At 46.8% G+C, this 24,589-nt stretch overlaps 2 protein-coding genes across 10 annotated transcripts in view; one reads left to right on the top strand and one right to left on the bottom strand.

Annotated features, from left to right (window-relative positions):
* The window catches only part of slc20a2 (solute carrier family 20 member 2), a 31,104-nt gene extending 19,559 nt beyond the window's left edge, over nucleotides 1–11,545 (top strand). For 8 of the 9 annotated variants that reach the window (XM_037483695.2, XM_037483696.2, XM_037483701.2 and 5 more), the window contains 5 exons: nucleotides 747–971; nucleotides 1,623–2,256; nucleotides 2,446–2,631; nucleotides 4,927–5,011; nucleotides 7,657–11,545. In XM_037483695.2, coding sequence (XP_037339592.2) covers nucleotides 747–971; nucleotides 1,623–2,256; nucleotides 2,446–2,631; nucleotides 4,927–5,011; nucleotides 7,657–7,821 — 1,295 coding nt within the window. In that variant the 3' untranslated portion in view covers nucleotides 7,822–11,545. Of the gene's footprint in view, nucleotides 1–746; nucleotides 972–1,622; nucleotides 2,257–2,445; nucleotides 2,632–4,926; nucleotides 5,012–5,575; nucleotides 5,661–7,656 lie in introns of all 9 variants that reach the window. The other variant, XM_037483703.2, reaches the window with a different exon arrangement.
* A 1,410-nt stretch (nucleotides 11,546–12,955) lies between these two features.
* LOC119225499 (E3 ubiquitin-protein ligase KCMF1-like) lies at nucleotides 12,956–23,167 on the bottom strand. Its single transcript, XM_037483390.2, has 7 exons — nucleotides 23,000–23,167; nucleotides 21,091–21,258; nucleotides 19,417–19,556; nucleotides 18,464–18,565; nucleotides 16,428–16,608; nucleotides 14,423–14,753; nucleotides 12,956–14,347 (listed from the first exon to the last, which is right to left on the bottom strand). Exons 1-7 carry the CDS (start codon nucleotides 23,013–23,015, stop codon nucleotides 14,020–14,022), a joined length of 1,266 nt encoding a protein of 421 aa, XP_037339287.2. The 5' UTR covers nucleotides 23,016–23,167; the 3' UTR covers nucleotides 12,956–14,019.
* Between the last annotated feature and the right edge of the window lie 1,422 nt (nucleotides 23,168–24,589).

Here is a 24,589-nt window from a genome sequence, read left to right as displayed (position 1 = left end):
TTAGGCCCACAGCTACTGGGCCACATGCTCAGTGGTTAAGATCACAGGCCGCGGTGGAGAAAGCTCTCAGACGGAAATTAGGAATTATTCCTTCCATGCGAACCTCCGCTTGCTTTCCACCACATGACCCATTGAGTAAAACAGTTGTAGCTGAGGAAGCAGTGGACCTATTAGAAATAATAATAATCAATAACAACTTGTGTTTATCGCAGCAATAAATAAAGACAAAGCAGCAACCTCTTGAGCTGCCAGCAACGTTTCAGCTGCAATGAGGATAATCTGAAGCTACTTTCTACCATGTTTAGAAAAATAGCTTTTATTGCAGCGCTGACATTGACGTTGGGGCTTAAGCTGGAAGCACTGTTTTCTGGAACTTTCCTTCGCCACGCGACAAGCACATGAGCACCAGGTCAGCTCGGCCGTACCGTGTGTGACCTCTAAATGCCTGTTAGGATTCAGGTCCTAATCTATTTTTACACACGTGTGTTTTGAGGTAAGAGGGGGCGGGGGGCATTAGGTTGGTCCACACTGGGATTAGTTTGGATCAGCTGATGGCTATATTTGTGTTTGTGGAATGCTACGGTAAGTTTTTTTCTGTATAGAATACGGCTTTAACAGAAGCACGTTTGGGAAAGGTATATTGAAACAATAATCCGATCCTGTTCCATGTTTGTCTGTCACTCTGTAAATCTCTCTTACAAATATTAGAGTTGAACGGAGCCCTTTGTCCGCTTGGCATCCTCCAGGTCGCATAAAGAAGGAGCAGGCTCTCTCCAGGATCTCCGACGAGAGCCTGGACAAGATCCCTGAAGAGGAGGAGGAGAGCCCGGTCTTCAAGGAGCTCCCGGGGGCCAAGGGCACCGACGAGGCCGTGCTGCCGCTCACGGGGGGCAGCAGCGAACGCGAGGTCGGCGGGGACCCCCCTGGCCAGACTAACGGAGGCCACGTCCTGCCCAATGGCAGGGTGTACGGTAAAAGAGGCGTACTGTTACCATCCTTAGTAAGAAGCCCTTCCTAGAGGAGGCAGCAGATCATTGTATCTCTTCTGGAGAGGATGCTGCTCCATTAATGGGACATTCAGGGAGGTCAAGGAGAAACCAAAACTACATCGACATGCAATTCCATGACGAATCTTAAGAAGATGGTTTGTTTATGGTTATGGTTATTTACTACTATGTGTCTAGTGGCTTCAGAGAAATTCAGACTGTAATAGCTGAGATGTATTTACATGTTTACATTTACAGTTTGGGAACCACTGCAGTGCTTCCCTTAGCTTTACAACCTTGTGGGGGGGTCTCTGTCCGCCGGTGCACGTGTGTCCGTGTATGCGCGTACGTGTTGGGACCGAACTGCCGTGCGCAGCGAGGAATGGACGGTTGTAGGAAAAAAACAAAAACATTTGGTTTGTTTTTTCCCCCCCATAAATTCCAAACTTTCTTTGGGGGAGATGGGGGTGGCGCTTGGGGCGTCAGGGCGCCCCCTTTGCTCAATGGTAGGGGAAACACTGCACTGAGCTAGGTGGACTGATACATTTCCCAAAGACTCACCAGCTTTTTCTACCCCACTTGCTCCCGACCCATCTCTTTTGTGCAAGCCCTCATAATAGTCTCCTCCTCTCACAGCCCGAACCCACTCGATGACCAACGGCTGCCTCAAGTCTCCAGTCTCCAATGGCAGCTTCAGCTTCGACGGCCACCAGCGCAGCGACGGCCAGGTGTACCACACCGTGCACAAGGACTCGGGCCTGTACAAGGACCTGCTCCACAAGATCCACCTGGGCCGCATGGACGACAGCGACCGCTCGGGCTCCACCTCCGGCCAGCCGGACAACAACTACCGCCTGCTGCGCCGCAACAACAGCTACACCTGCTACACGGCCGCCATCTGCGGCATGCCCGTGCAGCCGCTGGTCCGCTCGGAGTCCCGCGACGACAGCGAGAAGCTGGTGGGGGAGGGCGGCGGCGTGAGGAGCAACAGCGTGTCCTACTCCAAGAAGAGGGTGCGCTACGACAGCTACTCGTCGTACTGCAACGCAGTGGCGGAGGCGGAGATCGAGGCGGAGGAGGGCGGGGTGGAGATGAAACTGGCCACGGAGCTGGAAGGGGAGGACGGGGGCGTGACTGCCGTGCCTCTGAACGACTTGGCCGAGGAGGATCACGAGGAGAAGGACACGCCCGAGGTCTTCCTGCTATTCCACTTCCTGCAGATCCTCACTGCCTGCTTCGGCTCCTTCGCCCACGGAGGCAACGATGTCAGGTGCTGCCCCCGCCCCCGCCCCCATCCCGTACCCCTCTTCCTCTCCCGCTGCCACCTGATCACACATCTCATGAGCTTTATGCCTGAAAGGGCCGTGTGCAAGTAGCGCCTTGTCCTTGATGATGTTCAGTCTAGCATTCATTTCAGCGGGGCCGCCCGAAGTCATACGTGATTTCCCCACCTCCGCAGTAACGCCATCGGGCCCCTGGTGGCACTGTGGATGATCTACGACCAGGGCGGCGTGATGCAGGACGCCGCCACCCCCATCTGGCTGCTGTTTTACGGCGGCATCGGCATCTGCGCCGGCCTGTGGGTGTGGGGCCGCCGCGTCATCCAGACCATGGGAAAGGACCTGACTCCCATCACCCCCTCAAGGTGAGAACACCACGGCGTGGGAGAGCGCCCGGGTTGGTGGGTGTCTGTGTTTGTGGAGAGTTGTAAGAGGGCGAACAAGAACCAAGTGGATAAGAGCGAGAGCGGCAACCCTGTGATGAGCAGGTGCGACCACGTCCTTGGTAAGTATTTCCATGGAAACACACATTTGATGTCTTTCAATAAGGCCTTTAAAACAACATTTGACACCACGCCGGCGGCAGAATGCACAAACCTGGGGCAGCATGACATTAAGCTGCAGTAACCTCGTTACCTGCCACGACTCATCGCTCTGTGTAACACCCTTTTACTGCACAGTCCTAAAAAGGCCTCTCTTTTTGTGTTTGTGTTTCTTTGGGATTATAGGCAGTACAAATGTGAAAGCAGATTCTACTTTAGAAAACATTATAAAATGTTTGGCGAAAGAACAGAACAGTTTATTGTAGAAATGTGCTGTAATAAATGTCCCTCTCATAGTCTTTAGCGACAAGAATGAAGTTGGAATGTTACTGTTTGTCTTCTGCCCTTTGACTTTGCTACATAACCATTCTGAATAAATACATAGTCTTTCAGAGCACAACCTTTATTTCCAGGAGGCACAAACCTCCCACAAACCTAAGCAGCGGACCTCACTGCGACGCCTCCGTCCCTCTGCTGCTGTCCACTAGGCCTCCCATGCCTTAGCTGGGGAGTGCTTGTGTGTGTGTGCTTGCGTGTGGATGCGTGCAAGAACGTGAGGCCCTCTGCTTGCAGTGAATGAAATGTGTCCATTTTAAATTTCCAGGTTTCTTGTGTGTGTGGCCGTAACAGGAAGTTGCTTGGTATTCTAGATGAGAAGTAGGGCAGGAAGGGTGAGGGAGGGGCACATTTGGAATCCTCTCTTCTCTAACCACAGGGGAAGGACGCCAGTCTGACTCAGTCTCTCGCTGTTTTCTCCCCCCCTCGGTCCTTGTCCTTTCCCTGTTTTTCCCCAGTTCCTACACTCGTGTAAATCTTCCACTCTTCCTTTTCGTCCTAAAATCCCAGTTGCGTCTCCGCGGTGCACCTTTATGTCTTGTTTTTATTGCTGTGCCACCTCTAAATCCTTCCTGGAGTTCCCATTCTCATTATTTCTCCGCCTGTCTCCTCCTCCCTGGCCCCTCTCTCACTATGCGCCTCTTTTCTCTTTCCTAATCGCCCTCTTTCCGGCTCCGGCTGGGTGTTTCGCCAGGACTTTTAAGACGCATTTGCTCTGGTCTGTCGTTCCAAATGCCCTCTCTTCCTCCACTGTCTGTTTCCAAGAATCAATCTGACGGAGGGGCTCTCCCTGGGGCGGGAAAGAGCGGGTCGCTAACTGTGTGTCTGCAGTCGGAAGCTGAAATGTGCATCAGCCCTTTGTGATGACCTCGTATTGTGAGTCACACGCAGAACCGCTACAGGAATGTTTGTAGGTGGAGTGATCCATGACTGTCTTCAGAAATACTTTGACCCACACAGTAGGAACATCTTAAGTGGGGCCTGAATTCCATTCATCTGCTTTCTTACCTTCCTGATGACAAGCGACACTCCATTCAGGATTTGGCTCGGCTAAAGAGGGCTGACAGGAAAGGGTTACAGAGGGAGACATGACGGGCAGCAGACGTTCCCGGCTGGGTTCAAACGGGCTACGTTTCGGTGGCACGGTCACCCTGCCCCCCCCCCCCCAGCTCACCGGGACATTACACACAGGTTCTAATCATCTGATTACCGGTGGTGTTTGAGATTCAGGTCAAATCATTAGAATACGTCCCCCGAGGTTATTGACCTTTTTCTCTTCCCGACCAAAGACTGAGTTGCTTTCTCACCCAGCTGGTTTCTTTTCCTTTTTCCTCTCTCTTGCCTTTTCTTATTTTACTTTTATAGACTGTAGCTTTCCGTTGACCCCAAAAGAAGGCCTAAATGTTTTTTTTCTGTGATAGCTAGGATTGCAGTGGGAGGACATTTTTAAAATGCCTTTCTCTTTCAGTCCGCCCACCGGTCTGGGGTCAAAGTGTGAATAATGTTCTGGACAGAGGACACGTCTTCAGGCAGAGACGCACTCCCACAGGCCTCCCTGTCTGTGGAGCCACATGCAACCCGGCTGTGTGTGTGTCTGTGTGTGTGCGTGCGTGCGTGTGTGTGTGTGTGTGTGCGTGTTGATCCTGCTTTCAAAGAGCCGTACTCTAACTGTATCACTATGAATGTGGGCCGCTCCCTCAGGAGCACACACTCGTCATTACAATGAAGGATGTCTCTTTGTCCCCCCCCCCCCTCCCTCCTTTTCCCTCCCTCACTCCACAGTGGATTCACTATTGAACTGGCCTCTGCACTCACTGTGGTGTTTGCTTCCAATATCGGAATCCCTGTCAGTACCACGCACTGCAAGGTATGAGCCAGCGGGCCCCTCCAACCGGCCTCTCAACACTCCCCTCCTCACCCACACACAGTTCCTTCTCCAGGGGACGGGGGGCTCACACTGCCTCCCGGGGGCACCGGGTCTCCTTCTCCTAGCTCCCCCGATTAGGATGACATGTTTAATCAGAGACGGCAAAGTTCCGGTTCTCTTCTCTGCATTCAGCACACAAACGATCGGAGCCGCCCCCCCGGCAGCAGTGTGCAACCCTTCTCCCGGTTTATTTCCAGGAAACCTCGGATCCAGGCCGAACGTCGTGGTGGACCCCACCTCCTCCCCCGCCCCCACTCCTCCTCCCCTCCATGGTGTCGGTTTCATTTCCACTAGCTCTCTTCCATGTTTTTATTGACCTCTCAACACTCGCATGGTTTGGTGTGTGGGTCCTCGCCTCCTGTGCTCGGCTACGGGAGAACCAGACTGCCCCCCCCCCCACCTCCCCTTGCCCTCAAGCTGTACTTGTTCTCCAGCCTTTTTGTTTACCTCTCTCCCTCTCCCCTCCGCCCCTCTTTGTGTCTCTCCACTCATCTGTCTTCACAGCGGATTTTGCATTGAAGTAATGAGTGCGTTAACAGTGCTTGTTGCGTCCAATGTGGGCATCCCAATAAGCTCCACCCACTGCAAGGTATTGGTGTCATTGGCAGTGAAGCCGCTTCACCCGTAGCTTACAATCGCCAATCACTCAACTCCTGAAGTTGCGGTTTTGACTTTTCCTGCAGTTTCCCCTCGGCACCTAAAGTTTATCAAGGATGTAATGAACTTACAGTTTAACAGCTAAACTATATATGTATAGTTTAGCTGTTAAACTGTTCTTTCTGAAAGCACTGACATCATCTACTACTTACTCACATTCTCTTTCTTTAGTCATATTAGACAGAGCAGACACCATTCTGTGCCGGCCTCTTTATTGGCTCTGAGTAGTTGCCAGGCAACCAGTGGAAGTTACTGCTTGCAAACCAAAGAAATGGTAAAACTATGTAAAAACATATATGAACCGAGCATATATATATATATATATATATGCTATATATATATATATATATATAATCTCATGGCACTGAGCCAGGCGATCGGTTTCCTTTTGTTTCACATCTTTATGCTAAATTAACTTGCTATATATTCAAATAACAGAGTAAATAAGAGAATAGTTGATACGGCCAGTGGTTCAAAAGGTTGTAGCTGCGATGGGCCAGAGGGAATATTAGTATGCTTGCAGTTTATTATTTATATTTAAGCATTAAAACATGAAAGCATCACCTCATGGTTTAGATAACATTTGTAATGAGTGCCTGCTAAAGGGAAACTGCACAAGATTCAAAACTGGTATTAAATTAATGATGATCAATTTGTCTAAATGTCAGAATCATCATCCATACCTTATTTCCACAGCCCCCCCCCCCATTCTCACCCCCCCCCCTAAAACCTTCAATAATCAACTGCCATGTCGAATTGCTAAATCTACTGATGGCTAGAGGTATACGTTGTTGTGCTGGTGATCGGGAGGTGGCCAGGCGTTGTCTTCATTCACGTTACTGTGAGGAACTTCAAACTAAACAACCTTATGTGGAATGTTCTATTTGGCCTGTGTCAATAAACGAGACCATCAGCGAGCAGATCAGCTGCGTCTGTGTAGTTACTCCCACCGGTTGTCCACGGTGCCACCGCTCCGGATTCCTCTGCAAAATGACAGGAAATCCTGCAGAGGTTCCTCACTGGGACCCAAAGTAAGAAACAACGCCTGTAAACACCTCCCAGAGAGACGCTTAGTTTCACGTGTCCGTGGCGATTGAGCGTTCCCCTTCGCTTCATTTGGCCTCTGTGCTGATGAGCAGATGAGACGCAGTGGGAGCACGTGTGGTGACGCGTGGTTTCAGGAGAAGGCCCCGCCAGTAAATGTGTGGACCACAAGTGTCAAATCGCACAGGGTTTCTGAATGAGGAGAGGTATTCTCAATGTGGTCAAGTCGAGCCTAGGTGCCCCCGACCTCTGGACCCCACCTCTTGACCTTCCACGTTGTGTTTCTCTGGCCGTAGAAGCGTCACAGTCACTGCACGTGTTCCCCCCCCCCCCCCCCCCCCCTAATGCACTGAAACGTGCCCATGAGACTCGAGTAAAGGGGGGAGGAGTTCATGTGTGGACGTCTGACGTGCGCGGCGCCGATTTAAATTGGAACAGCAGGCCCGCTGATTGCACACGTCCACGCATGGACGTTTCACTCTGGACGGGGTAACATCCACAATCGGCTTGTTCTGACTAACGTAGACATTTTGGATCCGGGCTGGTCACGAAGAGCTCAAGGCCCATCACGTTGCTTTTGACGGTTCTGGTAAAACTAGACCGCTCCCACTGAAGGTATCTAGATCCTAGGGACAGGCAAGAGTATGTTGTTTTCATTTTTGGGGAGAACTGTGCCTTTTAATATTAAACGGCAGAGCCAGAGGCTGGATGCACAAATACAGGCTAAACATGAAATAAACAACAAGTCAGAAGCAAGAAAGCCTCGAAAGAAATAATAAAAACGTTAAGCGGCCTGCGGCTCTTCACTGACTTTGCCCTCTTGAAATCGCTCTGCTCCGTGCTGCTGCTGATGGTCTTCTCCCCCCCCCCCCCGGCACCTCTAGGTGGGCTCGGTCGTGGCCGTGGGTTGGATCCGTTCCAAGAAAGCGGTGGACTGGCACCTCTTCAGGAACATCTTCCTGGCGTGGTTCGTCACGGTGCCCGTGGCCGGCCTGTTCAGCGCCGCCGTCATGGCCCTGTTCGTCTACGGCATCCTGCCCTACGTCTGAGGGGCGCTCGGCTGGGGGAGACTCTGGGTGCTCGGTACCGTGGATGAGGGGAGGGGTTGGTTCTTTGCTACCGGCTCACTCGTCCAGGCGTCTCTTTTGTCTCCGATTGCTTGATGTTCATTCTCTTCTTTCGGTGTGTGTTTCTGCAAACCATTCAATCGGATGTGCCAAATGTCGGGGAGAGTTTCTGTAACTCTTTTCCGTGTCATCATAAAAAAAAAAAAAAGTAAAAATAAAAAAGACTGCGCTACTTAAGTGCAGTAAACCTGTAATCGTTCTAACAGCAAACCCAAGTAGCATAGTCGGTCAAGTGCTCATTATTGTTCCAAAATGCCAGGAAAAAAACCCTTTACATATCGTATTGGATTCAGTGTGATTTTCTGTATTGCGGCTTGCTTTAAAGTAACAAAAAAAAACAAAATAGAAGAAGAAACGTTGTGTGTAAAGCCAACCCTGTCACTTTGAACATGCTAGCCAGGTACAGCCAGGGCCAAACGGAGAGGACGCCTCCCACTATATGCTATTTTTTTTTATTTCTTTTTGTTCATGATACCACAGGAACGTGATTTGCTAAAAGAGTCGATTTTCTTTGTCAAGAGCTCCTCTTGGTTTTTAGAGACGGATCTCATATTTTTAAATAATGTAATATACTGTAATTTGTACTGTAAATACTGTCTCTGAAGAGTATTTGGTGGGGTGGGGGGTTGTTTTTAACGTAGGAAGAAAGGAAGGAAGGGGCTCTTCATGATGTCATTAAAATACATTGTGTTTTATGCTAAGAAGAGCACACACACACACACACACACACACACACACACACACATGCTTCCAGTGTATTAATACAATTTAAAAAGTAAATCAAAGGACCCGTTCTCAACCCGGAAAATAGAGATATTCCTTTCCGTGTGATCAGTGAATCAAACCCGTCTAGGCGTAGAGTTCTTTGGCTAAGAGAACGTTATGGTGCGTCTCCAATGACCACGTTGAAAAAGCAGGACGAGGTTAAAGCGCCGCAGATGCAGAAAAACGCACCGACAAGGTCCCTTCAAATGGTCACATATCTTTCATCTGTTTGCCTTTTATTTCATATCTCTTTTAAGAAGCCACCGCAGTCAGGTTCCTGAAACAAAAAGCTCCCGGCTGGGTCCAGTGTGCCGCCACCCCATGAAACGCTGTATCATGTGTGCATGTGATATATAGATGTACATCTCAGCCAGGTAATGCAGGCGTGGACATGATGGGGGCTCAAACTCCGGGCCCATGCGTGTAGCTCCTCAAAATGGGCTGTTGGTTGTTTGTGACGAGTAGAAGAGTCCAACCCAAGTGCTAAAGGTGAGCGATATATCATGAGGGTTAGTACTGATCATCACCAGCTTTTTAACAAGGTCCCCTGACCTGTAGAAGAACAAAATCATTCTTTTTTGTTGAAAATAACTTAATGCCAGGTGTTGCAAGTTTTTTTTTTTTTTTTTTCCATGTGTGTTTCATAATTTCAAATTGTTTTTGTCTTTCTGATGAACAAATCTATGCTTAAGTAGCCACTTGCCTTGTAACATTGTGTTTTACTTTGTGCAGATACGGTCAAATAATGAAGTACTGTGGTGTTTACTTCGTAACCATATTGTAGAGTATTTGGAATGAATAAAAAACGTTGCCTAATGATGCCAATGAAAGACGGAACAATTAACCATGAATTTTTGTAAAATGTAAAAAGTAAAAACTTAATAGCGAGAAGAGTTGTTTTGTTGTAGTAGTAGTTCTAATCATGAGTCACTGCGCTGCTACTACGATGTGTTCACACTACAAATGGAAAATGACTAGAGAAATCTCATCAGGACGATATATTTTTCTACCATATCTTAGTTTTAACCCGGGGGAGCTTCCAGAACTCTCTGGAGCTGAAAGCCACGGGCTCGGCAGGGGACAGGAGAAGGGGGGGGGGGGGGGGGTTTCTGTTTGACCTCCGTGAGCAGAAAGGCCTTCCGTCTCGCTAGGGCCCTGCGCCCACTGCGTTTGTCTCACACTAGGATCAACCTGTCGGTTGCCGATAGATCGGGTTTTTTAAATCCCCATTTTTATTTTAGGAATTCTTTAGGTAGAAAAACCCTTTGTAATTTTGTTTCCCAAGCGCTGTTCGGCTTTGGGTCTCCGAGGTCGAGACACTTAAATCTTACTAACTGCTAACTGGACTATGAGGACATTTCTTTTCTTGTTTAGGAAACCACTGAAGCTCATTCCTTTTTCACTCTTCACACGGGACGCGTTGCACACGGGGGGGGCTCCAAATTTATACAGCAACAACAACTCGTCAAATGCTCGGCAAACCCCATTAGTCCAAAATATAGTAGTGGTAGTGTATTGGAGTGTGTAGAATATGTTGCTTTCAATAACAGTACTAGTAGAAAGCGTTCTTCACTTCCATCCTGCAGCTGAAGGCTCTCTGCAGGCGGGTCGGGGTCCAGGGTTCTGCTCGTCGGCTTGCATGGTGAAGTCTGGACTCGCAGATCAGGGTTGAGCTGGTCTGTGTTGACCCCCGCGCTGTTGTAGTCTTTCTCTCTTTTTTGTGTATTTTCACGCATTCTCAGTCTCGATAGGCCAAAAGGGGTGCAGTGCTCAAGATGGGGGAGAAACAGTTAAAAATCTCTCCTGGTGACAACGTCTCACGGATCTGATCGTCACTTGTCAAATTTGAAGGGGAGTAACCAATGCTACGTGAAAAGCTAACTAGTAGGATTACCTATTTGTGTATTAAAGCTCATGGAAACCAGGTTTTCCAACATTACGTGTTTCTTCATAGCAATAAATAATAATATGATCAGTAGGTGTTGTCTTTAAAGTTAGTTATTCTGGTTTGATTCACGCGCCGATTGAAATGCTTGGTCCACAAAAAATGTTACATGACCTTTTCCACCACTTCAAACCAGTTCGGGGGGCGCCAAAACCCATATATTTACTGACTGAAACGTTGTGTAATATAATGGTGGATGCCATCGTTCATAGCAAGAAGCTTAAGGAAAATTACAAGACCAAAAACGTATTATCTTATGAATTATAGATACAATTTGTAACGTATTGGATTGGTTTTGCAGATTTGTGCTAAAATATTCAGTACGGTACAACCAGCCGCAGCCGATAGGTGGCGCGCGCCAACACTTTTCCCCTCCCCGCTTGAGACCCGCCCTCATCGGCTCCCACGCTACGCCCTAGCGTGGCCTCGTCACAGGGAAACAGAAGGCGCCATCTCTGTCTGAATTGTGCTTTACAAGGAGCTTCTTGTAAAGGTGCAACTACAGTGCGTAGTTTCACCTGCCCCCCTTCTGCTGTGACGTAACAGCGCCCTCTCGTGTTCATAAGGGAACCGGCTTGCGCCTCTGAGGAGGTGGGCGGGGCATTAGTTCAGACCCCCACGTGACGTGCTGCCTCTGGTGTTTCGTGATAGAATGTGCTCCTTGGCCTGCAGGCTTTACAAGCTTCGTGTTGTCTTTTTACTGTTTACTGCTGTCTTAGCTCTCCGGTCCTTCAAAAGTAAAAAAAATAATAATAAATGAATAAACATGAATATAAAAAAGCGAAAGAAACTGTAGCTTGCTTCTACAAAATCTTAAAGCTCTTCTGATTTGCATATATTGTACTGTAAATGTTTTATTTAAGATTTTAGTGAGTAAAAAAGACTGTCTGCATTTAAACTAAATTATGGGAATTAAAATTACAAAGAATACCTGAATACCTGAGTTGTGTGTTTTATTAGAAATAATTATTTCTGCATGTGATATGTAATATGTGTTATTTTCACTAACCATTTTAATGTCTTTTAAAACACACACATGCAGCAAGATGATACAATCTAGCTTTCTATTGTCGTACGCAAAACATTGTTGATCCAAATGAATCTTATTTGCTTACAATGTATTGTATTTAGTGACAGACACTGTTCGCTATTTTTTTTTTTACTAATGCTCACTTTATAACCACACAGATAGACTTAGACATGTGTAAACATCTATATTTTTATATGTATATTTTTATATGTGTATTTATAGTGCACTTAAACATTTGATGTTGTGGTTTTGTCTGTCCCACCCTCCCTCTCCTTCCCCCCAAACACACACACACACACACACACACACACACACACGCTTTGCATGCATTTGGTTCCCTACAGCAACCGACCTCTTTAAAGCCTGAATGGACGGGTCAGATCTTTTCAGGCTGATGTTATTTAGGGTTTCGGAGCTCTGAAAATAATTCAGCGCCTTGGCAGAGACTTCACTTCTAGGTTCCCAGCACTGTGGCTGTCCCATGCTGCGTTTTAAATGAAGAAGTCTCTGCAGTAACGCTGAAAAATGCCGGTTTGATGCTGGCACAAAGCGCGTGACACCATTTCCGCCCGGTGGGATAATGGTTTCCATGTCATGTCGGTTGAGTCAGTAACCGGCGAGCGATGGAAACCTTTAGCTCGCTGCGGGCTCGGGGGCCCCTCAGTTTAGGAGCGTTGCTCATGCTTTGTCAGAGGTAGAGCCCATTTGTTTTTACTCGTTTGTTTATTTGTGGTTCTTGTGCTGGTCTTAATTAACAACAGAGGGCCTCTTCCGCCGTGAGAACCTGGGGCTCCTTCAAATGCGATCGAGCCCTTCTGTTTCAAAGCGACAGACATCCACTTCACAGGGTGCAGGATGCTAAAGGGCTCCTTCGTAGATCTCTCTTGTAAATTATTGCCCTCAATGTAGAAGCCAGACTTGATGCACAGGAGCTTTGGTTTAGCATCAGAGGAACCACATGGGCCAAGGTGGTCGTAGTTTATATTCTCCACAAGAGAATTGCACTCTTTAAAATGGAAGAATCTTTGGGTCAAAGCTAGAAAACATGAATTACACACAAAAGGGCCAGTTAATAAACATTAAGAATAACCAGTTTGAAAAATACACTTTCTGTTGGACCTTTGGTACATGCACTTGTTCCTGCCTGTTAATCTGATGTGAAAGACACGCATCGAGCGCATACATGACTGATCAGAGATAGAACTTGACCCGTACGATAGGTGTTTATTTTAGACAATATGCTGTACATGCTCACCAAAAAGTTAGCAACTGAGAAAAAAAAAACTGAAGTAAAAAATACAAACCAGAGAGCAGGATTGGGTTAGTTAATTTCCATCCAAAACATTTTATTGTCCTCCAGACTGAAAGGTTTACCCTGTGGTTTGGCTCGTTCTGAGCCAAAGACATACATTGCATTTGTTCAGGTAGCAGTGGAGGCATTAAGAGATCTTAGTCTGAGCGAGAGAAATGAATGGGAAGAGCAACACGGGAGTCTCTCCTTCAAGTCACATGATGAGTAATCTGTGCATTCATGAGCTGAGCAGGTAGCGCCTGGTCGTCCTTTAAAGAGAAAGAGGCGGGAGTGGGAGGAGGAAACAACCGATGCAAAGACAAGGTTTCTTCTGTGTTTTAAAAAAAAAAAAGGCCTGAAAAAGGTCCCTCGGAGGAGATGCAGCGCACAGCTGCATGACGCCTTCAGGTGGAGCATCTGTAGTGTACACATGGACACCGGATATGCATTTGAAAACCAAAGCGCCCGCCGTCGATAGAAAGCCGGGTCGCAGGACCCCAAAAAGGTGATGTCACACAGGCAGCCCAACATGCCCAACTCTGTGTGTGTGTGTGTGTGTGTGTGAGAGAGAGAGACGCGACTGGTGTCGGGACAGAAAGAGAAAGCTCCTCTGGGTGACTGTGCACTTCCAACTGGGCACATGGTGATTTAAGCTCATGCTTCTGTTGTAGTAAACCATCCAAGCACTTCTTTAATAACTATAAATACACAGCAGCGTTTTTACCGGAGAGGCGTGTGTGTGTGTGTGTGTGTATCTCTGCATTGCTCATTTGCGAGAGGAAACACGGGTAATGTGATTATCATTCATAAAGATTTTTGATCTATAATATATTTTCCTATAGTATTTTTTCCCTCCCCTTCTCTCACGCACTCACCACACTTGCTTTCACATTCTCTCGTCTCCCTACTTTTATTCATTGTACACAAAGTAATAGACACGGGGCTGAGTGGGGCACAACGGAGCTGAAATGACAATCACCGAGAAAAAAATAATAATAATAAAACAAAGCCAAAAAGAACTGCAGTCTTTTTTGTCATCCATTGGCAGTTGGACCGACGGTGGTTTGAGGGGAGGGAGGGGCCACGTCATCAAAGGGGCGGCGGGGGAGGCTCTTTCTTCGGCGGTGCCGTTTTAGTCGTCATTTTAGTCGTCTTGGGGGCTGGTCTCATCTCCTTGAGGTTGAGGTTCTCCAGTGCCACGTCCAAGGTCATGACCTCAACGCAACCCATGGACTCGAAGTCGGCGAAGTTCCGCAACGGGCCGTGAGAGTCGTCCTCGTCCTCCTCCGAGGAGGCCGAGGCGTCCTCGTCGGGCAGCAGCGTGGACAGCAGCAGCTCCGTCACAAACAGGCTCCTGTCGGCCCACTGGGCCTCGCACGCCTGCCGCTCCGCCTCCGACAGCCGCGGTTCGCTCAGCCTGAGGGGGAGGGATTGAACAGGGATGAAGCAAAGCACTTCTCGGTTTAGAGCACGTGCAGAAAAGAGGCCCCACCTGCTGAGTAGGAACTGGGAGCTGTGCGCCGTTTGCTGTGTGTTGGACTCCGGGGGACCTGGGTTAGGACTGGGGTTGGTATTGTGGTTAGCGCCGGCGTTGGGGTTGGGGTTGGGGTTGGCGCCCCCGGAGTTGGTGTTGAGCATCGCGTTGGCTCGGCCTCCGCCCCGGGTGGCGTTTCGCGCCATCTCCAATTGCTGCCGTGCCGCCTGGGCCTGCTGGCGCTCCAGCTGGAGTTGCATCTGAAGCTGCTGGAGCTGGGACGCCGAGGGGCCCGAGCTGAGCTGACCGCCCGCCGAGCGCCGCACCCCCGACAGCTGGGACAGAAGCTCTGGGGGGACAAGACGGAGAAGATCGGGCCGTGATGCCAGAAGACTAGAACAAGCAGCCAGAGGTATATTTAATAATTAACACCATCAGTAAGAAGAAAAGCAGCCCGAGCTCTTGTTGTTGTTGTTGTTGTTAAAACTACAACATTATTATTAGGGTCTGATTTATCAAGGAAAAAATACTTTATAGAAAAAACAAATAGAACAACAAAAAGAAATTGCCAGACCTTTAGAGGTAATAAAAATGAAAAGTAAATAATACATACACCCTCTTCCTTCATTTTTGTTGTTATGTTTAAATCTGGGTCTTGAATGAATATGAATACATCATCAGCATGTTAGTTGGTAGTTTTTGTTCCTCATCGTAATTCCTTTTATATTACTACGTTCTTATTACTTTTGCCAGGGGTTCCATGTAAGATGCAAAAAGGGTTGAGGAAATGAAGCATTGAAGACATGTAGATCTTTCCAACTTTATGCCATTAGTAAGACGTCCATAAATCTTGATTCTCGCGGTCGCAGCAGAGTACAGAGCATTAGCGTAAATTGACTGAATTGTCGTGGTCAAAAGCTCTTTCTGCATCTAAACTTTCTTGTTACTTGTTCCGAGTCTGTATCTCTATGTGGAAATGCACTTATTGTAAGTCGATTTGAATAAAAGCGTCAGCTAAATGACATGTAATGTACACTGATCAACGGGGCGTTTGATTTGGTTTTCCAGATATTTTCTATGAAATGTACAAGGCATCTAATATAATTTTTAGTATAATTTTTAGAGTTTAACGTCCCTGGACAAAACCGGTTTAATTGCAGTTAACTAGGTCAGGAATTTTAAAAAAAAGTTCCGTCTCCTGGGAAAAATTGGGCTGTAAGGGCTGCATAAACATTCGGTCCTTGCCTTCTTCTTGGCTTAAACAGATAATAGCCTCGTTCCCGGAAGGTGGAATGGCGTCAGATGTCAAACTCAAGACAAGAAGGGCTGGTACTATACTTTAAATAGCTGCTATCTGCAGACGGTCCACCAGGGGGCGGACTGTGTGAGGGAGCTCCCTGAATGCCACATGAAAATGACCATCACACCCGCACCTTTTCCCTCTTATTACTAGATGTAACTAGAACGTGAAATTGTTCATCCTAAAAAACTGAGCTGTCCGGTCAGAAACGGAACCAGTGTGAAGCCTCTGATCCACGGTCATAAAGCTGGAGCAATAGAACTCTAAAGAGCCAGATGCTCGCCCCGATGAGACCCTCCGTGGGGAGATGTCAGAATAGAGCAGCACCAGGCGGGTCGGCGCTCCAGGTACGGTGGGTCATTAGTGAAGCGGACTGAACACTGACTCATTATGACACAGCTGGAGTCGACACGGCGAATACCAAGCAGTGAACCGGATTCAAACACAGCAACAACTCAGCCCACGCGTTACTGTGTTCTCCCGACTAGGGCTACTGCAGGGAACGGATCTGAATGCGTGACACGCTATGTAGGCTATGACTTATTGATTTAGCGCACAGCACGAGCGCCCTGTGTGTCACACGTCCTGCTGTTGGAGCGGTAGGAAACAGAATTCCTGCATCAAGTTGTGCAGTTTTGTTCCTCAGACCTGCAGACACATGTCCACAAGGGTCTTGTGTGTCACTATGACTTCTCCCTAACTGTGTGTGTGTGTGTGACTGACCTGCTATGGGGTCCATGGCCTCTCTGCTGTAGTTGGAGCTTTGTGAGGCACTCTGGCTGGTGGAGAGCCCCCCTGTGGTGCTGCTGGTGAAGTGCATGTTGGACCGGCGAGCTCGTGGACCCCCCAGGCCACGCCCAGGGTGGAACATCCTCCTCACATGCCGCACCCCGCTAGACTCATCGTGAGGTTAGTGGTTAAGGAAATCAACACAGGGACAAGCTTCTGATTGCACTTTAAGATTACAAAATGTGAAAAATGCCCCACAGGTGGATCATCAACAACCAAGTGTACAATATATAAAACACATTAGGCGGCATGTTGCATATAAAATAACTTCTAACGACAAGTCATTGTTTATAGTTCTATGTTAATAAGCCAATATATACAAAATAACCTATTGGCCTGGTGCTCCAATCTCACCACCAGCCTGTGCAACACTCATTTAAATACATTTTTGCATCTTAGGTTTCCTCAGCAGTACTCATTGAAAGCACTGCATGAATAGACCCGTCACACGGAGTGTTTCAGCTGCTTCCTGACAGATGCTGCCATTTTGAAGCCATCATGGAATTGATGAGTACAAATTCGCTCTTGAACTACTTGTGCGGTGTAAGCAGTAAGTCAGACAGCTTCAAAAAGAATTAAGGGGATGTGTATGCTTTTCTGAAATACAGGATGATTGACTACAAAGCTACAGCAGAGTCTAGGAAGTCAGAATAAGATGCCACAGTAATGAAATAACAGAATAGATCCCATTACAAGTCGTGCCCCCAAATGTTACCGCCTTTGGATTTCCCTTTGTGCAGGCTGGTGGAAAAAGCTTCTTTTGGAGAGACTCTAAAGAGGAGAAAACTAACAAAGTCACACAAGCAGGTTTGAAGGAACACATGAAGTATAGAGGACTTTCATCTAGGGCTGCAACAACGAATCGATGAAATCGATTAGAATCGATTATTAAAAGCGTTGGCAACGAATTTCATTATCGATTCGTTGTGTCGCGCGACTATTATCTTTGAGTATTAAAAGAAAGTTGCGCGCGCCGCGCAGAGCTGAGGAAAAAAAAGTTGATCATCGGAGAGACCCGTACTACTGTTCTGAAACATGCGGAGGAAGAGAAGCCAATGCGATCTAAATATTTCACACTGAAATGGGGGGTGCGGGTCCTAGCGGGCAACGGGGGGTGGGTGCTGCGGTTTTCTTTGCAGCGCCAGTAGTTTTACGTTCTAATCGCCGCGCTCGACTTCAAGGTGTAACCTTTATTATTGTTCGGTCTGAAACAGCGCGCCCAGTGACGGGTGGTGCAGCAATATTGATGTCCGGGTGGAAATCAGGAGAAAGGTCGGTCCGGGATATTTTCGGGAGGGGCTTTGAAATTCGGGAGGGTTGACATGTCTGATTGTAAGATATGCAAAAGCGATATGGCCTGGCACGGGAGCACCACGGCGATGATTCATGATTTTGTGCCTAATATATTTAATTTGGCGGCTGTAAAGTATACATCATGCGATGTGTGTATGTTTTTTGTGTTAGTCCATTTTATTTGCTTACTTAGGGATGTTCAAGGAGCAATCTGTTAGTGCAAAACATATTTAGAAAGTGCACAGTCAGTTCTATTTTTCAATAAAGGGTTGGAAATTAATGTTTTTACATTTTTTATCCGATTCATCGATTAATCGAACAAATAATCGACAGATGAATCGATTATTAAAATAATCGTTAGTTGCAGCTCTACTTTCATCGCCTTTGCTATTGAACCAGAGGCAAACAGCGTCCAACCTGAAGGAAGCATACAAACACACGGAGGCAATTTAGTTTCAACAAGGACATGAAATAGTTAATAGCTCAGTTACGTTTACCCACCGCGGGGGTTCTATAAAGCGGCCCAATGAGGCTCTGACATCATCAGCACAACGTCAACAAATAGCAGCTCCAGTAAACAGACCGCTCCCTTGTACACTAAACTTTGGCTAGTCGATACCGCAGTCTGCTTCCGGTTTGAGTCTGTGCATCAGGGGCATGGCTATTGAAAAGGATATCAAGTCTCTTGGTGCTCTATGTTCAAGTGTGAGATGAGCAGCAAAGTCATCAGTCACAAGATTGGGGTCTCCACCTGGCAGCGCTGCACATATGGGGCAAATCTAGAGAGGGAGCAAGCACGTTAATAACAACACACTTCACAATCGCCAGCTAGTGCTGGGTCCTCATGAACAAATGCGCAGATCAGCAAATAACTGCTGTGCTCTTGTAGTATTTAATTATGAGAAGAAGCAATATTAGGAGAGCTACAGCCTGGTGTTAAAGTCTGTTAAAGTTCCAACTAGGATCTATTTGACACACTTCAATTCATTCGCCGGTGCTTCCATTGTACCAACAACACAGAAAAGCATCATACTCGTTTCTTGTTATGGGATTTAAAAGGATTCACGTGTACATTTTCCAAGCTAACTTCTGGTACTGACCAAGTCAAAACCGGCAGCGGCAGTATTTGCCCAATATAATTTTTGTTAATCCAAAAGTAGAACCATTTACTTTGATACTAGAAAGGCTTCAATAACTTAATTATAAACTATATATAAGAACTATAAAAACAAGATAGAACAATATTTTGAGTCTTTTTAATGTTAATAATGTAACAAACATTTTAAAAGGGTGGATTCTACAATTCTAAAGAAGATTGTTGGCATTTAGAGCCAAACATATGCATCCGCTCCTCTGCCTTCCTCCTCATAAATAATGACCTTCACAACAGTGTTGTGTGGCCCGAAGAGCTTACTGTACCCACTACTTAAAAGCTTGGTTGATAACATTTCATTAATTGTTCAAATTAATAACAAGTCTCCGGACTTCATTCCAGCTGAGCTAGTTGAAAATCTCTATTGAGAAAAAAAAAATCTGATGCGTGTGCATGTTTTCAGGTCCTAATATCTCTCTAAAACATCCAGTGAGGGTTTGGTGGAAGGCTGCGGGTAAAAAGACAGCAACAACTCACCACCTCTGTGGAGGTCTCCGTGTGCTCTGCAGCCACGTGCTCCTGCAGGGAGATTTCCGTGTAGCCCATCCTGCCACAGTATGGACAAGTGAAGGCCTGGGGCTGCTCCACCGAGAACGCTTCTCCACCGTAGTACAGGTCTGGGGGGGGGAAATCAAGGCAGACATGTGGTGTCAATGATTTGAGCTGTAAAATAGTCCCTTTCAGTTGCTGTGGCTGCACTCGTTCTCCCACATAGGACCACAGGTTAGAACGCAACAGAAGCTTTGAGATTAAGGATGAGAGGAATTAATAAGAGTTCAATTTAGCTGAGAGCAGACACTTTCTAGTGTGGGGGGGGTGGGGGGCGGGGGGGGCGTCTTCCTAATATAATAGTGAGGAAACACTGCAGTGGTTATGGTGAACGCCAACAGCGCGTCCAGCAGACTGTGCTCAAACCGCATTTAAGTACTGTTGGTGACCACTTGATAGATGCAAGTCCGTATCCACCACCACACATTTTTAAGGGAAAATATCAAATTCTTTTGTTGCTCCATTTTGTTCCCTAGCTATTTGCCAACTGTGTGCGGCAGTCATTCGGTGGAAAGGTGGTAACACAGAACAGGATCACTCCACAGTTATTACTAAACCCTTCCAATCCACTCAACTCTGATTTCACATTACACGTTATACAATATAAAAACAGATTGTTGTGGCTTTAAAGAAAGCAGCTTGTTAAGAACTTTTCGTTGTGTGTGTGTGTGTGTGTGTGTGTGTACACCAAGAGCATAGTAGCAGCTTATAATACAACTGTCTTCTTAGGAAAACCCCTAACCCCTTTTTATGTTAAAACACAAAAGCTGAACATCAACATATTTCACAGCATCAATGTAGGAACTAGAAGTCAAAGCCTTCCAATGGCAGAATAAATGGTTCATGCAATTATTAAACCTTCATTTTAAAAAGACATTAACACATCTAGTGTAATTTCAAGTACGACAAATCATGATGAACTCAATTGGCCTTAACTCTGGATTGGAATAATTTTCCCCATTGCTACAACAACTGCTTTTATTTATGTTAACCCAGAACAGCAGCCCAATAACTCTCTCTCAAAAACTCCTTAAGCTGTTTGCTTCACATCCATCACGGCTACGCCGTCTGGGAGCAGCCTGTCTGAAAACAAAAGCTAGTGGCAGCAGAAGGCGGCGTAGACAGTGGCAGTTTAATTTCTTAAAACCACTTTCCATAACATGCCAGCCTCAGAAGTTTACCCTAACAATCACCAGCCAAGGAATGACAGTTGTTGATTATCTGTGCATCAATGCTCAAATGTAATAATTCCTGGTATAAAAACAACAGATTGTTTGCAATTGAAGCAATGCTTTCTCTTTGTTTTGTTTGACTCTGCCATGACAGTCTGGCAAATAGTCCATCACCCTTTACAAAACATGCATATACACACTCCCTCTTTAGATGCAGTTATAGAGACGCTCATTGTGAATAGCTCATTGATCGGCTTACGATAACGTTGACTCAGAACATCTGTCCATCGCGTCCGCAAGAATCACAACAACACATATCACAATACTGAATGACGAGCTTATGTGGCTAAAATTCACACCCTCCATATTTTCAACAGCCTATATATAGACTGATCATAATCAGACTATTTTGAACATCAATTCCACTTACCAAAGTCCACTCGGGTTAATATACACTGCATGGGATGCTCTGTGGTGTGTCTGGTCGTGGTCGCACCGCTCTCGTAGCACGAAGCGCACAGATCGTAGTCGTAGCAGATTAAACATTTGTATCGTCGTCCTCTGAAGTTGCCTTTTAAACATGCATCGCAGCTCACGCCTAAAGGACACAAGAGAGGAAACAACAAGCGAGCGTTACTGAAAAACTATTTACCATGTAGTCCCTGTTCATACAAAAGCCATTACATCAGAGGTTTTAACTGGGATTTCCTTCAGCCAGTCGGATCACAATAGACTGGGACAGTTTATTTTCTGATAAATTAATGGCGGACAATGAATAAAAGCTTCACACAAAGGGCATCAGGAATGTGACCATCAAAACATGAACACCTGCTAGAATTAAACATAATCTAATAAAATAGTCCCGCAATAAATAATACCTCTGTGTACAGTAATGTTATGTTTTATTTGAGGCTGTGAGAAGCTGAACTCGTAGTATTTTGGTGAGCGTGGTGTTGAGTAGTGGGTAACACAACATTTTATTTCAAGTATTGCTGTTTTTTTGTGTGTGGTGAGGTGGATTTCCCGTTTCTGTGGTTGATTGTGACCCAATATATTATTCAAAATTGTATCCAAAAGGAAGTCCCTTTAGCTTTAGCATCATAAAAAAATAACTATGGAGTAAAATCACCACATCCGGTGTGTGTTTATGGCGTGGATATTGAATCGCATCATGCGTTATAAAAATATTTTGCTATTCACAGTTCCTTTTGCTAAGGAGTGTTAAACGACTGACTGTCCCCTTCACATTTCAATAATGATAATACTCTAAAAAAGTCCCCGCTCATTCATAAAGGGGTCATTGTGAATGCTTAGATTGCGTTCTCCAAAAGGCTTATTAACCTTGTGTGTCCCAACATCCGGGACCTTTCTGGTGGTTCTTGACTGACTAGGACAGTCGTGCGGTGCCGGTGTATTGAATGACACCGGGAGGTCTGAGCTCAGTTCCCGCCTGACTCCGCACAAACATTAATGACAAGTACGAGCACAAGCGCCTTTCCTCGTAGTCATTAATATCTCGATGACAACTGACAGAGAAGTTGACAACCCGCGCACGGAAACTGAAGGCCGCTTTGGCCCGACTCAGCTCAACTATGCCAGCTACAGTTAGCTACACGGTGAGCTCACGATGAAGACAGGTGTGGTAGACTTCATCGTACGTTAACAAACGGAAGGTTTCACGGGCGGAGGGGCTCACGCTCTCAGCCTTGTTGATAACGTTGCTAACTTAACGTTTAACTTTAAGCCGACACCAGCGAACTTTGAGCCCAACAAGGTTGGCCGCAAGGGCGAAATTGGTGGTCGGGTTGCTAAATGTTATCTCGCAAAACTGGAATCTAAAAGGCCACCTTGCAGTGGGAAGGAGGCTGGAAGGAGAGAACCTCAAAGACAAAAAGAAAAGACCATTCCTGGACCCGGTAGCACCAGCTGGGTCTCGCTGCTCTCATGCGTTTCCTATTCTCGGCACTCCCCCTTGCTCCCCAGCTCGTTGACGTTAACCCCACTAGCCAATTACTAGCTGGCTTGTAGGCTAGCTATCACGCTTAGCTCCCGGTAGCTAACTTGTTCGGCTTAAATGTCAGCGTGCTGTACCGTTACATTTCCTGAAACTTAAAGTAAATGTCACGGGCAAGGTCCGGTGGTTTTGACACCTTGTTGTGTGTCCTCAATAACGCGCCGCCACCGCAACCTTGCTGCTAACACTAGCGAACGTTAGCTAGGATGGGCTTTAAAACAAGAAACTGAAGGCTAGCTAACGTTAGCTAGCGGTGCCCTGTCAACGTTTCTTATTATCAGACATCCCCAATGGCTCGCAACACCGTGCCGACGTGTATCCTCACCTTCGTGACGGGACATCCTATGAACACTAGCGCAGCCCCCTCTTCGGGCTCCTTGGCTTGCAATACAGAATAATATTAGTGAAGAGAAGAGAAGCCGGGGTTGGTTGGCTGTCCCTGGCCTCTTCCCTCATGAAGGATCCGGTCTGGCTCACTGCCTCCGCCCCCCTCCCCTCCGCCCCCCTCCTGCTGTGTCACTGTGCGGTGCACTGCCCGCTTAACCACACGGTGGCGCTGTTCGGTCAGTTCTGGTTCTATGGCATGTACGTGTGTGTGGAAAACAGGCTTGCAGGTATAGGCAGGCTTTTAGGCATCATTTATTAACGTTCCCATCACTCTGAACAGGTTTGAACTTGTGTACAGGTATTTGTGTTCTCTGAATAAATCAATAATTGCCATGTCCTTAGTTCCCACCGTCTGTTAACCTAAAAAAATGATGTATGTTCTTAGTCATTGAAATAGCTTAAACTGCTCACGTCACATAAGGCATGAGATTTTGGGGAAATATCTTCAGGTATGACTGAGAACAAAGATTGAAATGAGGCTCTCTCTGCTCTCCCCACCGAGCTGCCTGCAGGTGATCCGTTTCACTCCCTCACAGTGTCTCATTGTTGGGTCTTGACGTCGTGGGACAAAATCTGTCCGCATAGTGAAGACTCAAACTGTGTCTCACTGACTGGGCGGCTGGCTGAGGCGTGTGGATGGAAAGAATAACCCGCACGAGAAGCAACATTAACGTTGGAATAAATATCACTGCCGGTGTCTGACATCAGTTTCAGTCCAATAGAAAAATCCGGGGATGTCATTTAGTTTTGCTCTTTTCTTTATTTTTTCGACACGGGGTTAAGATAAGAAACTTAAGCTTAAGATATCAGAATGCACACAACAATCATGGGATTGCAATGACTGCCGCCCTCCAGAGGTCTTCCATGAAACCAATCACTTCTATAACAGCCAGCCAGCAGGATGGATCTACTAAACTTCATCTCAGCACTTGAACCCCAGTACCCTTTGGTGATGCACCTTCTTCTTGGTTTGAAAAGAAAAAAGGAAACAACATTAAGAAGGGCTATTAATACATGGGTGAAAATAGCTCAAGTTATTTTCAAGGCTGTTGTATCACACCACATTCTCACGCTCTTCCCTTTGATCATGTTTTTCTGAAAACGTATGACGATTTTCAGTCAGGTCAGTCCTGGTGACGCAAATGAGGGATTAGATTAATTTGACCTAATCGACATTATAGGTTCACACTGTCACAAACACCAATGACCCCATTGTTTGGAGTTTAGATATTACAAGACAAGGTTGTACAGCATGTGCACACCACACATGTCTGGTGTGACGTCACTGTGTTGTTGTACTGCAGTGGCAGCTGACGTGCGTCCCCACCCAGGAAAGAGGGGCGTTATTATAGCAGAGACCCCTTGCGTGAGTGCGCCCATTCTTGTCCTCATCGCTTGGAGCCGGTCCGTGGAGATAAGCTGGTGGTCACCAGCGCGCCAGGCGCGCACACACACACACAGGCGCACACACACACAGGCGCACACACACACACACACACACACACACACGGGGGGGTCGGAGCCTTTT

This window comes from Pungitius pungitius, chromosome 5 (assembly GCF_949316345.1).
Source record: "Pungitius pungitius chromosome 5, fPunPun2.1, whole genome shotgun sequence".
Taxonomy (NCBI): Eukaryota; Metazoa; Chordata; class Actinopteri; order Perciformes; family Gasterosteidae; genus Pungitius; species Pungitius pungitius.
Note: the sequence above shows the minus strand (reverse complement) of the source record. Positions and strands in the feature narration are given on the sequence as shown.